General features: G+C 49.7%; 1 protein-coding gene across 3 annotated transcripts; it reads right to left on the bottom strand.

Moving 5' to 3' along the window:
* Positions 1-992: 992 nt before the first annotated feature.
* Positions 993-5,148, bottom strand: LOC307180313 (uncharacterized protein CXorf49 homolog). 3 transcript variants are annotated; one of them, XM_079910502.1, is made up of 5 exons: positions 3,631-5,148; positions 2,798-2,954; positions 2,193-2,269; positions 1,880-1,925; positions 993-1,150 (listed from the first exon to the last, which is right to left on the bottom strand). In XM_079910502.1, exons 1-5 carry the CDS (start codon positions 4,897-4,899, stop codon positions 1,146-1,148), a joined length of 1,554 nt encoding a protein of 517 aa, XP_079766628.1. In that variant the 5' UTR covers positions 4,900-5,148; the 3' UTR covers positions 993-1,145. The 3 variants fall into 3 exon arrangements, with proteins under 3 accessions (XP_079766628.1, XP_079766629.1, XP_079766627.1); XM_079910503.1 differs by lacking the exon at positions 2,193-2,269; XM_079910501.1 differs by lacking the exon at positions 993-1,150 and having other exon boundaries at positions 1,547-1,925.
* Positions 5,149-15,215: the final 10,067 nt, after the last annotated feature.

The raw sequence follows: 15,215 nt of genomic DNA on the forward strand, positions 1-15,215 counted from the left end.
AGGACAACCCTTGAACAAAACAGATCCGACCCTTGCTTTTGCTCATTCAATGCCTTACAGAACCTGGACCAGCCTCTACTCCCTTTACTCCCTGAATCACATCTTTCTCCCTCAAGGGAGATTACCCCTGATTACATTTATTCACACACAGGGAAACACCGTCACCAACCTTGAATGGCCAATCTACCATCATACCCCCTTTTGTGTAGTAAAACACCGGTCTTTCAGGAAGGGTGTCAGGCAGAACCACCCATGCCTCACTCAAACACAAATCTGTCTCTCTGAGTCTCAGGCTGGTACAGCCCTGGGTCCTGGCTGAGGGAAGGAAGTGCTCCCCAACCTCGAGTGACGGGGAAATCGAACATGGAGTTCAGACTCAATCTCGTGTGCCCTAAAGAGGCAGTCTGGGAGATTGAGCTGGGACACGGAAATATCATTTCCAGGAAAATCTGTGTCATGGGGCTGGTGGAAGAGTATTTGATGGGGACCATGCAACAACACAGACCGACTAACCACACTTGCCATAGAACCTGACGGCCAATTTCAACTCAAGGGTATATAGACGACATGGCTGGAGGAGGGTGGTCAGCTGGCTAGGGCAGGGAGGATGTGAATGCTTCCAGATTGGAGCTACGGAAGGGGGTCATGAGTTCCTGCTGATGGGAAGGGTGAATGGCAGAGATGAATGGGAACCGCCAGACTCCAAAGGAGGAGGGGAGTTTGGAGAGAACTAGAAGAGGGCCTTCAGGGGAAAGGGAGGACGTGCCAATGTGGCCAGGCAGAGCAAACACAGGACCCAGACCTGCGACACTCCGCTGGCATGACTGCAGGGATGGTAGCAGAGGCTGGCCCAGAGTCCCCACCACAGGATGCCAGAGATACCACTCTGGAAAAGGCTCTGAAGTGGAGTAGTGCCCCGCCCCGGCCCCCTACCCTGACCCCGACCCCTACCCCTCCAGAGAGAAGGCAGAACACAGAATATGAGAGGTACTTTAATTGGAAACTGCTGTGAAACTGGGGCGGGGCGGGGGCAAAACAAGGGGGAGAGGAAGCCCTAGCTGAGGCAGAACAGGAGGGAACGAGCGTGGCCACAGCTCCTGGGCCCCAAAGGTACCAGCTGCTCCTCTTGCAGGAAGATGCTGGGCTCAACCTGTGAAACAGCAGAGTCAGGGAAGAGCCTCAAGCTAGGGCCAGCCCCCAGCCCTGCTCAACAGCCAGGACTGTGGGAAGGGGTACGGTGTGTGTAACACTCACTTCAAAGGGTCTGCAACTTGCCAGCCAGGTACTGCATGGCGGCTTCAGCAGGGACAGGCATTAGCAGGCACTCCAGACAGAGGGATACAGAAGCCCGTCCCCCTATCCCCGTGAGGAACCGCCTAGCCCTGATACCTGAAACCCCTCCAGACCCGATGCAAAGAGCTCTGGGCCTGATCACTCCCCACCACCCAAATTGAATGTGGAACTGGTTCCTAAAGGGAAACAAAATGTGCCAGCAGCTCTCATGCTGTGGGCCGTGCCACAACCACTCAGAACTTGTCACACACACAAACAAACAATCCAGCAAGAACCTTAGAAGCCACACCAAGCAGCAGTTCAAGGGAAAAATCAACGAGGCATCTCTAAAAGTCCTATCAGAAGGACATTCCCTAGGACTGGTCTGGTTGTCAAAGTGTGCATGCAGTCCAGACAGTACTTTGCTATTTGTACACACGCCCAGTTGTACATGCACAGCCAGCTCCAGGGCCAGGCCTGAGAGGTTCTCCTCCCCACAGGGATGATCGTCCCTGCCAGGCCCACCGCACCTGCAGCCCACCCCCACCCCAGGTGCCCACCCGGGTTCTTCACTAAGACACCGCTCTCGGGCCCTGGTTCCTCATACCAAGTTGCTCCTTAAGTTCGTCTACTTCTCTCTTTAGCTTGAGACACTAGGCCAGCAGACAGAGGAGGAAGAGAAATGATTAGTATACTCTGGCCTCCTCTCTCCTCCACCTTCTCCTCTCTCCCCCGGGCCCTCCTCCCCAAAGCCGGGTGGTTAGACGGCAAGGGCTCCTCAGTGGAAAGAAGGTGGGCTCCCTCCGTGGGATACGTGATGGGGGCAGGGGAGGGGGAGCCCACACATGTCAGCTGAACTTGGACCCAGATCCCACCCTCGAGTTTGGGCCTGCATTTCCAGGATGCAGAGGAAGCATTACCCAAGGACAGCAGGGCGTTCCCAGTGGCTGCTGCTGCGTTTCCGGTCTTGGGGGATGGTCAAGTGGCCCCTGGTCACCTGAGAGGGAAAGGACACACAATCCAGCTTCCCAGGCTCCCAGTGAGGTGGAAAGGGCCAAGCGGGCTCTAAAGGGAGGTGAGGCAGCACCACCCTCTGCTGGCAACCAGCCGCCCTGCTCTGCGCAGCAGCCGGAACCTTGTCTCTGGGCCTGCTTCCCCTGTTCCCCGGGGACAGCCATTTCGCCACTGTGGTCCCCAAACAATGTGGCTCTGGATTCGACCCTCCCAGAGCTGCAGCCACAGCCAGCACGTGGGAGAGCAATGTGGCCGAACAGGACTTAACAGAAAAGGCTGTTCCCCTGCAAGTCTACACCGGGAGCAGCTGTTTGGGGCACTGCCACCGATCACCCCGGCCGCACAAACCCCACACAGAGGATGATGTGGCTCAAGGCCAGCCCTGCCAGCACCCCGTCTTCTGTGGGAGAAGCTGCCTGGGAGCAAGGCTGTGCCCCCGGCAGAGACAGAGGCAGAGGTTTCTGTCCTCAACCCCTCTTCCCTCCCCTCATATCAAACCCACGACACTCACCTGAGGGGGCAGGCCCCCTGGGCATGACTTCTCCCTGGTTCAGGGCCAAGGGTTCTGAGTTTCCTGGATCTTGGGGGCCTCTGGTGTTGACGTCGCCACTGCTGGCTTTTCTACGATGCATGCGCAGACAAGATGTCCCTGGCCTGTGAGTTAGCAGCTGAAACAAAAATTTCTCACCGATTTGGACTAAGGAAGTGTGTGTGTGTGTGTGTGTGTGTGTGTGTGTGAGAGAGAGAGAGAGTGACAGAGAGAGATAGAGACAGAGAGACAGAGACAGAAAGAGAGACAGAGAGAGAGAGTTGTGTGATTCGGGCCAGGGTGAGGCAGGGAATTGGGAAGGGAATTGAAAGGCTGATCTCATTAGCACTTTCTCCCTCAGTCAGCCCCAGGCCAGCAGGCAGAGCTGATCTAGGCACAACAGTGGGACACTGAGAAAGCCCAGGCCCCCTGCAAGGAAGGTCTGGGGAACAGCTAGGAAGGAGGATTCAGGAAGCTGGTGAGTCTAAATACTGAGGCTTTCCGGGGAAGCTTTTAAGGGATCCCCCGACCCAATTCAGCTACCAGCCCTCCCTTCCATCCCAGCCCAAGTCTCTCAGAGGAGGCTGGAAAGAGGCCAAGGGTGGAGAACCGGGCCCAGGACACCCGAAGTGCTACCTTAATGTTTGTCCCTAGGAAAAGGAGCCCGATCTGGCATCGTAATGACCCAGTGACCGAGGGGCACCCAATGCTGACCTCTGAGGGGTGGATAGAGGCAGCATGGGTGTAGACGTGTGCCCTGGGTGCTGTGGGGGGGGGGGAAGAGTGGGGAGAGAGGAGGAGCATGGCCTACTCACTTGGCCCTTTGGGGCTGGGTCTCTATTTGGGTCCTTATCTTCTCCCGCCACCGCCTCAGACTCCCTTGTCCAGCTGACCACGGATTTCTTCCCAGCGCCGCTGTGCTTGGACTGTTTGGTTCCCGAAAGGACCAAGGTATAACTCTTGGGTCTCCCAGGCAGCGGAATACCAGAGATTGGGGGGAAGGTGGCCGGTTCCACGGGAGTTGCCGAGATTCGCTGCCCCCGGGAACCGAAGGTTCCCCCCAGGGCAAGTTTGGATGCTCCCCCGACGGATTTCTTCTCCTGGGCTCCGTTCTTCCTAGGAGTGACCCGCGGCAGGCCACCTGGAGCAGCAGCAGAAACAGAAGCAGCAGCAGCAGCAGCTCCCGCGTAGCTGGGCTTGCTGCCCCCCTTGCCCCACAGCACGCTCTGCATTTTCTTAGGGGAAGAGATGCCCTGCTCTCCCACGCCCTGCCTTTCCACAACCGAAGAGAGTCCTCGCGGAGCCAAGGACAGGGAAGAGCCTGTCACGTGAAGGAAATTCTCCCTGATTTGGAACTTCGAGTGTCTGGGAGTGTCCCCGGGATCCTCGGGTCTGCTGGGCTTGGCCTGGCCTCCTCCTCTGGGGTAAGTGCTCACCGTCATCAGCTGTGTCTCACTGAATTCATCTGAGGACTCGGAGTCGGACAGCAGCCAGGCCAGGTCTTCCGCGGAGCGCCGCTGGCGATCCGCAGCCACGTTCAACTTACGGTTAGTGCCTCTCTTAGGGTTCCCCAAGGCCCGGCCCGCTTCAGGCCTACCGAGGTCGAGAGGGCCGGCTGGAGCCGTCGGCCCCTCCCCACAGCTCTGGCCGGGCGCTCCTCGACCGCCGGGACCCGCCTCGAGGCGCAGTGTCCACACGGTGGACTCTTTGAAGGCAGTGGAGCTCTCCGGGGTCGGGTACCTGCGGACGCCCAGCACGTCCTGGTCGGTCAGCTGCTGCAGGTTGGCCTCCTCAGACTCCTCGATCAGGTCCAGGAGATCCCTCTTGTGGTAAGCAGGGGAGCCAGGTCGGCCTTCGCGGCCCCACAGCACGGGCCCTCTCGCTTCCACCATCTCCCGTTTCAACTGGAAGCCCTCGGGGTCTGGGAAGCCGCCTGCGCCCTCGCCGCTCTGCGGCTCCCCAGTCTCGGGGCCTGGGGCGGGTCCCCGTTGGACTGCGGGGCCGGCCTCGCGGACGCCGGCCCGCTCCCTGCCCTTTGGGCGGAAAAGCCTTCCCCACACAGACATCTTATTCGGGGAGCTCATGTCGCGACCCGGGCGGCCCCGGAACCGGGGCGACGGTCGATGGCCTGGGTCGCGGTCGCGGTCACAGCGGGCTAGGCGGCCGGCGCTCAGAAGGGAGCGTCAGCCTCCTCACGCGCCGCACGAGCTCGCCTCAAAGGAAAGGACGCGCCACTTTCAGCGCGCCTCACACGCCCGCGCCGCGGCCTCCTCATTGGTCTTGCCCCCGCCAACCAGCGGGCGCCTTGTTCGCCCGCCCCCGTCGAGACCTAACCAATGGGGTCGACGGTCTCTGGTTTGCTAGCAAGCCCCTGGGCGTTCTGGGCAGTTGGCTGGTGAAGGGGTTGGTGGGAGTGCCTCCCTCTGTCAAGCCTCTGGGCCCGCCTCCTCCTGTCCCGCCTCCCCTTTCTGGTTAGAGTCACAGCTCTGAGCCTCCGTTTCCCATGTGTACAGGGGGTCGAGGGCGTCGGGGATTGAGGGCGCCGGGCTCCAGGGGTGGTGAGGATGAAACGTCAAGATGGAGGCGCTGGATGCCTAGCACGCGCCGAAAGCATTTGCCAGCCTCCCTTCCACCGCAAGCCTTAAGACCCAACAGGAGAATGGGCACAGGAGTCCTGCAGTCAGTGATCAGGGGTCGGCCAGAGAGCAAAGGGATCGTATTTTCGTTCTGTAAGGTCTCTGTCTCAACTGCTCCATCAAATGTGGCTCAGCAGACGTTACTGGCAGGCGGGTGTGGCGGATAGACTTGGGGTTGGCCTCGCTCCATCAGCCCTTCCCCCTCTCTGAGGCAAATTCAAAGAAGAGGAAATCGCAGTGGCCAGTTACACCCCAAAAGGTGCTCCCCACCGCTGATCCTGGAGATGTGAACTAAAACCACGAATCGGGTTTCACACACTAGGTTGACAACCTTCAAAGAGCTTAACCATTCCGAGGGTGGGAGAGGTTAGGAGCGAACCCCTGTGGCGGTGGTGCAAGAGACGCATTTGGGAGGTAATTTGGCAGAATCCATTGAAAGCAACTTAGTGCCGGCACGCACTCTGTGCCTGGCACTCTTCTAAGCGCTGGGCATAAATAATAATGCATCCGCGTGACACGCCTTTAACTATAGTACCAACTATTACTGGCCTCTTCCCGGTGAGGAAACAGGCACTGAGAGATTCGGCCACTGGCCGAAGGTCATACGGCTCGTGGGGTCAGCGGCAGGATTGAAACCAATCAATCTGACTCCAGAGTCCTTGCTTTTAGCCCAAGATCTTTAAAAGGAAGGAAGAAAGAATCTATTTCCTCTATGCTCCTGCAAGTCCGCTGCCTGGTACTTCTTCCGGAGACACGCTGGTACCTGTAGTGTACAAGAACACATGCACAAGGGTGTTGGTGACGGGAAAAACTGGGAACACTCCAAATTCCCGTTAGTAAGGAAATGGATGAATGCAACGTGGCTTAGCATCCAGTAGCATAAAGCGTGGCAGTCCAACGGAATGCATCAGGCCATTCTCACAGCTTTTGAAAGCATCCGCCTGACTTCCAACTGCAAGTTGCAGAACGATGGCTTTGGATTCACATTTGTAAGTTAAATCACTTGCGTGCGTGGGCACACGCACACACACCAGTCAATCCTATGTAATATATGAGAATTCATTTAAGTACATGTACAAGTATGTTTTAAAGTTTTTTTTTTAACATCTTTATTGGGGTATAATTGCTTTACAATGGTGTGTTAGTTTCTGCTTTATAACAAAGTGAATCAGTCATACATAAACATATGTTCCCATATGTCTTCCCTGTTGCGTCTCCCTCCCTCCCACCCTCCCCATCCCACCCCTCCAGGCTGTCACAAAGCACCGAGCCAATATCCCTGTGCCATGCGGCTGCTTCCCACTAGCTATCTACCCTACTGCATTTGTTAGTGTGTATATGCCCATGACTCTCTCTCGCCCTGTCACAGCTCACCCTTCCCCCTCCCGATAACCTCAAGTCCGTTCTCTAAGAGGTCTGCGTCTTTATTCCTGCTTTACCCCTAGGTTCTTCATGACATTTTTTTCTTAAATTCCATATATATGTGTTAGCATACGGTATTTGTCTTTTTCTTTCTGACTTACTTCACTCTGTATGACAGACTCTAGGTCTATCCACCTCATTACAAATAGCTCAATTTCGTTTCTTTTTATGGCTGAGTAATATTCCATTGTATATATGTGCCACATCTTCTTTATCCATTCATCCGATGACGGGCACTTAGGTTGTTTCCATCTCCGGGCTATTGTAAATAGAGCTGCAATGAACATTTTGGTACATGACTCTTTTTGAATTTTGGTTTTCTCAGGGTATATGCCCAGTAGTGGGATTGCTGGGTCATATGGTAGTTCTATTTGTAGTTTTTTAAGGAACCTCCATACTGTTCTCCATAGTGGCTGAACCAATTCACATTCCCACCAGCAGTGCAACAGTGTTCCCTTTTCTCCACACCCTCTCCAGCATTTATTGTTTCTAGATTTTTTGATGATGGCCATTCTGACTGGTGTGAGATGATATCTCATTGTAGTTTTGATTTGCATTTCTCTAATGATTAATGATGTTGAGCATTCTTTCATGTGTTTGTTGGCAGTCTGTATATCTTCTTTGGAGAAATGTCTATTCAGGTCTTCTGCCCATTTTTGGATTGGGTTGTTTGTTTTCTTGTTATTGAGCTGCATGAGCTGCTTGTAAATTTTGGAGATTAATCCTTTGTCGGTTGCTTCATTTGCAAATATTTTCTCCCATTCTGAGGGTTGTCTTTTGGACTTGTTTATGGTTTCCTTTGCTGTGCAAAAGCTTTGAAGTTTCATTAGGTCCCATTTGTTTATTTTTGTTTTCATTTCCATTACTCTAGGAGGTGGGTCAGAAAGGATCTTGCTTTGATTTATGTCATAGAGTGTTCTGCCTATGTTTTCCTCTAAGAGTTTGATAGTTTCTGGCCTTACATTTAGGTCTTTAATCCATTTTGAGCTTATTTTTGTGTATGGTGTTAGGGAGTGACCTAATCGCATACTTTTACATGTACCTGTCCAGTTTTCCCAGAACCACTTATTGAAGAGGCTGTCCTTTCTCCATTGTACATTACTGCCACCTTTATCAAAGATAAGGTGTCCATATGTGCATGGGTTTATCTCTGGGCTTTCTATCCTGTTCCATTGATCTATCTTTCTGTTTTTGTGCCAGTACCATACCGTCTTGATGACTGTAGCTTTGTAGTATAGTCTGAAGTCAGGGAGCCTGATTCCTCCAGTTCCTTCTTTCATTCTCAAGATTGCTTTGGCTATTCGGGGTCTTTTGTGTTTCCATACAAATTGTGAAATTTTTTGTTCTAGTTCTGTGAAAAATGCCAGTGGTAGTTTGATAGGGATTGCATTGAATCTATAGATTGCTTTGGGTAGTAGAGTCATTTTCACAATGTTGATTCTTTCAATCCAAGAACATGGTATATCTCTCCATCTATTTATATCATCTTTAATTTCTTTCATCAGTGTCTTATAATTTTCTGCATACAGGTCTTTTGTCTCCTTAGGTAGGTTTATTCCTAGATATTTTATTCTTTTTGTTGCAATGGTAAATGGGAGTGTTTTCTTGATTTCACTTTCAGATTTTTCATCATTAGTATATAGGAATGCCAGAGATTTCTGTGCATTAATTTTGTATCCTGCCACTTTACCAAATTCATTGATTAGCTCTAGTAGTTTTCTGGTAGCATCTTTAGGGTTCTCTATGTATAGGATCATGTCATCTGCAAACAGTGACAGCTTTACTTCTTCTTTTCCAATTTGGATTCCTTTTATTTCCTTTTCTTCTCTGATTGCTGTGGCTAAAACTTCCAAAACAATGTTGAATAATAGTGGTGAGAGTGGGCAACCTTGTCTTGTTCCTGATCTTAGTGGAAATGCTTTCAGTTTTTCACCATTGAGGATGATGTTTGCTGTGGGCTTTTCATATATGGCCTTTATTATGTTGAGGAAAGTTCCCTCTATGCCTACTTTCTGCAGGGTTTTTATCATAAATGGGTGTTGAATTTTGTCAAAAGCTTTCTCTGCATCTATTGAGATGATCATATGGTTTTTCTCCTTCAGTTTGTTAATATGGTTTATCACATTGATAGATTTGCATATATTGAAGAATCCTTGCATTCCTGGAATAAACCCCACTTGCTCATGGTATATGATCCTTTTAATGTGCTGTTGGATTCTGTTTGCTAGTATTTTGTTGAGGATTTTGGCATCTGTGTTCATCAGTGATATTGGCCTGTAGTTTTCTTTCTTTGTGACATCCTTGTCTGGTTTTGGTATCAAGGTGATGGTGGCCTCGTAGAAGGAGTTAGGGAGTGGTCCTCCCTCTGCTATATCTTGGTAGAGTTTGAGAAGGATAGGTGTTAGCTCTTCTCTAAATGTTTGATAGGATTCTCCTGTGAAGCCATCTGGTCCTGGGCTTTTCTTTGTTGGAAGATTTTTAATCACAGTTTCAATTTCAGTGCTTGTGATTGGTCTGTTTATATTTTCTATTTCTTCCTGATTCAGTCTTGGCAGGTTGTGCATTTCTAAGAATTTGTCCATTTCTTCCAGATTGTCCATTTTATTGGCATAGAGTTGCTTGTAGTAATCTCTCATGATCTCTTTTATCTCTGCAGTGTCAGTTGTTACCTCTCCTTTTTCATTTCTAATTCTATTGATTTGAGTCTTCTCCCTTTTTTTCTTGATGAGTCTGGCTAGTGCTTTATCTATTTTGTTTATCTTCTCAAAGAACCAGCTTTTAGTTTTATTGATCTTTGCTATTGTTTCCTTCATTTCTTTTTCATTTATTTCTGATCTGATTTTTATGATTTCTTTCCTTCTGCTAGCTTTGGGGTTTTTTTGTTCTTGTTTCTCTAATTGCTTGAGGTGCAAGGTTAGGTTGTTTATTCGAGATGTTTCCTGCTTCTTAAGGTGGGCTTGTATTGCTATAAACTTCCCCCTTAGAACTGCTTTTGCTGCATCCCACAGGTTTTGGGTCGTTGTGTCTCCATTGTCATTTGTTTCTAGGTATTTTTTGATTTCCTCTTTGATTTCTTCAGTGATCTCTTCATTATTAAGTAGTGTATTGTTTAGCCTCCATGTGTTTGTATTTTTTACAGATCTTTTCCTGTAATTGATATCTAGTCTCATGGCGTTGTGGTCAGAAAAGATACTTGATACAATTTCAATTTTCTTAAATTTACCAAGGCTTGATTTGTGACCTAAGATATGATCTATCCTGGAGAATGTTCCATGAGCACTTGAGAAAAATGTGTATTCTGTTGTTTTTGGATGGAGTGTCCTATAAATATCAATTAAGTCCATCTTGTTTAATGTATCATTTAAAGCTTGTTTTTCCTTATTTATTTTCATTTTGGATGATCTGTCCATGGGTGAAAGTGGGGTGTTTAAGTTCCCTACTATGAATGTGTTACTGTCGATTTCCCCTTTTATGGCTGTTAGTATTTGCCTTATGTATTGAGGTGCTCCTATGTTGGGTGCATAAATATTTACAATTGTTATATCTTCTTCTTGGATCGATCCCTTGATCATTATGTAGTGTCCTTCTTTGTCTCTTTTAATAGTCCTTATTTTAAAGTCTATTTTGTCTGATATGAGAATTGCTACTCCAGCTTTCTTTTGGCTTCCATTTGCATGGAATATCTTTTTCCATCCCCTTACTTTCAGTCTGTATGTGTCTCTAGGTCTGAAGTGGGTCTCTTGTAGACAGCATATATAAGGGTCTTGTTTTTGTATCCATTCAGCTAATCTGTGTATTTTGGTGGGAGCATTTAGTCCATTTACATTTAAGGTAATTATCGATATGTATGTTCCTATTCCCATTTTCTAAATTGTTTTGGGTTCGTTATTATAGGTCTTTTCCTTCTCTTGTGTTTCTTGCCTAGAGAAGATCCTTTAGCATTTGTTGTAAAGCTGGTTTGGTGGTGCTGAACTCTCTCAGCTTTTGCTTGTCTGTAAAGGTTTTAATTTCTCCATCAAATCTGAATGAGATCCTTGCTGGGTAGAGTAGTCTTGGCTGCATGTTTTTCTCCTTCATCACTTTCAGTATGTCCTGCCACTCCCTTCTGGCTTGTAGGGTTTCTGCTGAGAGATCAGCTGTTAACCTTATGGGGATTCCCTTATGTGTTATTTGTTGTTTTTCCCTTGCTGCTTTTAGTATGCTTTCTTTGTATTTAATTTTTGACAGTTTGATTAATATGTGTCTTGGCGTGTTTCTCCTTGTATTTATCTTGTATGGGACTCTCTGTGCTTCCTGGAGTTGATTAACTATTTCCTTTCCCATATTAGGGAAGTTTTCAACTATAATCTCTTCAAATATTTTCTCAGTCCCTTTCTTTTTCTCTTCTTCTTCTGGAACCCCTATAATTCGAACGTTGGTGCGTTTAATGTTGTCCCAGAGGTCTCTGAGACTGTCCTCAGTTCTTTTCATTCTTTTTTCTTTATTCTGCTCTGCAGTAGTTATTTCCACTATTTTATCTTCCAGGTCACTTATCCGTTCTTCTGCCTCAGTTATTCTGCTATTGATCCCATCTAGAGTACTTTTAATTTCATTTATTGTGTTGTTCATCGTTGCTTGTTTCATCTTTAGTTCTTCTAGGTCCTTGTTAACTGATTCTTGCCTTTTGTCCAATCTATTGTCCATTCTATCTCCAAGATTTCGGATCAACCTTACTATCATTATTCTGAATTCTCTTTCAGGTAGACTGCCTATTTCCTCTTCATTTGTTAGGTCTGGTGCATTTTTATCTTGCTCCTTTATCTGCTGTGTGTTTTTCTGTCTTCTCATTTTGCTTATCTTACTGTGTTTGGGGTCTCCTTTTTGCAGGCTGCAGGTTTGTAGTTCCTCCTGTTTTTGATGTCTGTCTCCAGTGGCTAAGGTTGGTTCAGTGGGTTGTGTAGGCTTCCTGGTGGAGGGGGCTAGTGCCTGTGTTGTGGTGGATGAGGCTGGATCTTGTCTCTCTAGTGGGCAGGTTCACGTCTGGTGGTGTGTTTGGGGGTGTCTGTGGCCTTATTATGATTTTAGGCAGCCTCTCTGCTAATGGGTGGGGTTGTGTTCCTGTTTTGCTAGTTGTTTGGCATAGGTTTTCCAGCACTGTGGCTTGCTGGTCGTTGAGTGAAGCCGGGTGCTGGTGTTAAGATGGAGGTCTCTGGGAGATTTTCGCCGTTTGATATTATGTGGAGCTGGGAGGTCTCTTGTTGATCAGTGTCCTGAAGTTGGCTGTCCTACCTCAGAGGCAGAGCCCTGCCTCCTGGCTGGAGCACCAAAAGCTTTTCATCCACAGGCTCAGGATAAAAGGGAGAAAAAGTAGAGGGAATTAGTAGAAGTATGAGGAAAGAAAGAAGGAAAGGAGGGTATGAAGGAAGGAAGAAAGAAAGAAAGAAGCAAAGAAGGAAAGAAGGCAAGAAGGAAAGAAAGGAGGGAGGGAGGGAGGGAGGAAGGAAGGAAGGAGGGAAAGAAGGAAAAAAGACAGAAAGAAAGAAGATACAGTAAAAATAAAATAAAGTATAATAAAGTTATTGAATTAAAAACTTCTTATTTAGAAAAAAAAAAAAGGGACGGAAAGAACCTTAGGACAAATATTGGAAGCAAAGCTATACAGACAAAATCTTACACAGAAGCATACACATACACCCTCACTAAAAGAGGTAAATGGGGAAAAATCCTAAATCTTGCTGTCAGAGACCACCTCCTCAATTTGGGATGATTCGTTGTCTAAAGGAGGGAAGGAAGGACGGAAAGAAAGAAAGAAAGAACGAAGGTAAAGTATAATAAGGTTATTAAAATTAATTATTAAGAGAAAAAAATTAAAAAAAAACATGGACGGATAGAACCCTAGGACAAATGGTGGAAGCAAGACTATACAGACAAGATCTCACACAGAAGCATACACATTCACAAAAAGAGGAAAGGGGAAAAAATCATAGATCTTGCTCCTAAAGTCCACTTCCTTAATTTGGGATGATTGGTTGTCTATTCAGGTATTCCACAGATGCAGGGTACATCAAGTTGATTGTGGAGCTTTAATCCGCTGCTTCTGAGGCTGCTGGGAGAGATTTCCCTTTCTCTTCTTTGTTCTCACAGCTCCCAGGGCTAAGCTTTGGATTTGGCCCTGCCACTGCGTGTAGATCGCTGGAGGGCGTCTGTTGTTTGCTCAGACAGGATGGGGTTAAAAGAGCCGCTGATTGGGGGCTCTGGCGCACTCAGGCCGGCGGGGACGGAGGGGCACAGAGTGAGGGGCGGGCCTGCGGTGGCAAAGGCCGGCGTGACTTTGCACCAGCCTGAGGCGCGCTGTGCGCTCTCCCGGGGAAGTTGTCCCTGGATCCCGGGAACCCGGCAGTGGCGGGCTGCACAGGCTCCGCGGAAGAGGGGTGTGGAGAGTGACCTGTGCTCGCACACAGGCCCCTCGGTGGCGGCAGCAGCAGCCTTAACGTCTCCCGCCCGCCTCTGGGGTCCGCGCTTTAAGCCGCGGCTTGCGCCCGTCTCTGGATTCCGCGCTTTCAGCCGCGGCTCGCGCCCGTCTCTGGATTCCGCGCTTTCAGCCGCGGCTCGCGCCCGTCTCTGGGGTTCGCGCTTTTAGCCGCGGCTCGCGCCCGTCTCTGGAGTTCCTTTAAGCAGCGTTCTTAAACCCCTCTCCTCACGCGCCAGGAAACAAAGAGGGAAGGAAAAGTCTCCTGCCTCTTCTGCAGGTGCAGGCTTTTCCCCGGACTCCCTCCCGGCTAGCTGTGGTGCACTAACCCCTTCAGGCTATGTTCAAGCCGCCAACCCCAGTCCTGTCCCTGGGCTCCGGCCTCAGCTCGCAGCCCCGCCCGCCCCGGCGGGTGAGCAGACAAGCCTCTCGGGCTGGTGAGTGCCGGTGGGCACCGATCCTCTGTGCGGGAATCTCCCCGCTTTGCCCTCCGCACCCGTTGCTGTGCACTCCTCCGCAGCTTCGAAGCTCCCCCCTCCACCTCCCGCAGTCTCCGCCCGCGAAGGGGCTTCCTAGAGTGTGGAAACTTTTCCTCCTTCACAGCTCCCTCCCACTGGTGCAGGTGCCGTCCCTATTCTTTTGTCTCTGTTTTTTCTTTTGCCCTACCCAGGTACGTGGGGAGTTTCTTGCCTTTTGGGAGGTCTGAGGTCTTCTGCCAGCCTTCAGTAGGTGTTCTGTAGGAGTTGTTCCAAGTGTAGATGTATTTCTGGTGTATCTGTGGGGAGGAAGGTGATCTCCGCGTCTTACTCTTCCGCCATCTTCCGCCTTCTCCTGTTTTAAAGTTTTGAAGGACGCACAACCAAGGCCTACCAGTTGTGATGGCGGTGGGTGTGGATAGCCAGGTGTCTCTCAATTTTTCTTGGAACTGTCAGTTCTCAGCTCCCCTGAGCTGAGCAGTACTGATGTCTGGGGAGTGGTGCCTCCCTTGGTTTCTATACGGCCCATGGGTGTTAGAATTTCCCGTGTCTGCCACCCCACTCCTACTCTGACACCGCTCCATTCCTCCCATACCTTCCTTCTGCTCCTTCCCGTTCATACTCCTCTGTCTTCAGTCACCTCTCTCTCCTGCAACCTGCTCTGGCTGACCTCCTGGAGAGTCCTGGGGTGTCTGAACCCCTCTTGCCTGTGGAACTCAAAGGCCCAGTTTTCTGGGTCTGCACCTGAGAAGCTGGCCGTGCTGGAGAAGTTTCAGAGCAGGGGAGATAGGGTGCACTGTAAATCTGCAATCCTCCTCCTCGAGCCTGCCCCCGATGGTGCCTGCCCGTTTGTGGATACCGCCCTCTTCCACTTCTCCCAGTGACTTTTTAAGTCATGGTGTGCTATTTCAAATATGTTAAAATGGATAAGGAAGGATATAGCAAAATCTCCTGCATCCACCAGCACCCTAGGAAACATTACCAGTGGATTCAGTGGAAGCCTCCGTCTTCCCTCTCACCATTTCCATTCCCTTCCTCCCTCCCCCAGAGTGAGACTCCCAGAACTTCTTCTCACATTCTCCACTCTCTTCGTCCCTGTGGCTCTCCTACCTCCTCTTCCCCTGCATCCCATACGTCTCCAATGAAGTCACGAATCTCTGCTTTAGCGCCCTATGCTCACCAGGATCCAATACTGCTTTTGACTTACTCTCTTGGCCTGGGGTGGGAGCCAGTGTCAGAGGTTCCTCTTGGCTTTCCCCACCGGGATAGCTCTTACCCCACAGAGCAGTGACCCAATGTGGAAGTCATTGCTCCAACTGCCAAGTGTATCACTTATCATTATCAGCTTGGGGACTGGAGAAATGACCGCTATTTTGGTCCAGGGACCCATTCAGCTCACTGTGAACCGGTCTCTATTC

This window comes from Stenella coeruleoalba (assembly GCF_951394435.1).
Source record: "Stenella coeruleoalba genome assembly, chromosome: X".
Classification (NCBI taxonomy): domain Eukaryota; kingdom Metazoa; phylum Chordata; class Mammalia; order Artiodactyla; family Delphinidae; genus Stenella; species Stenella coeruleoalba.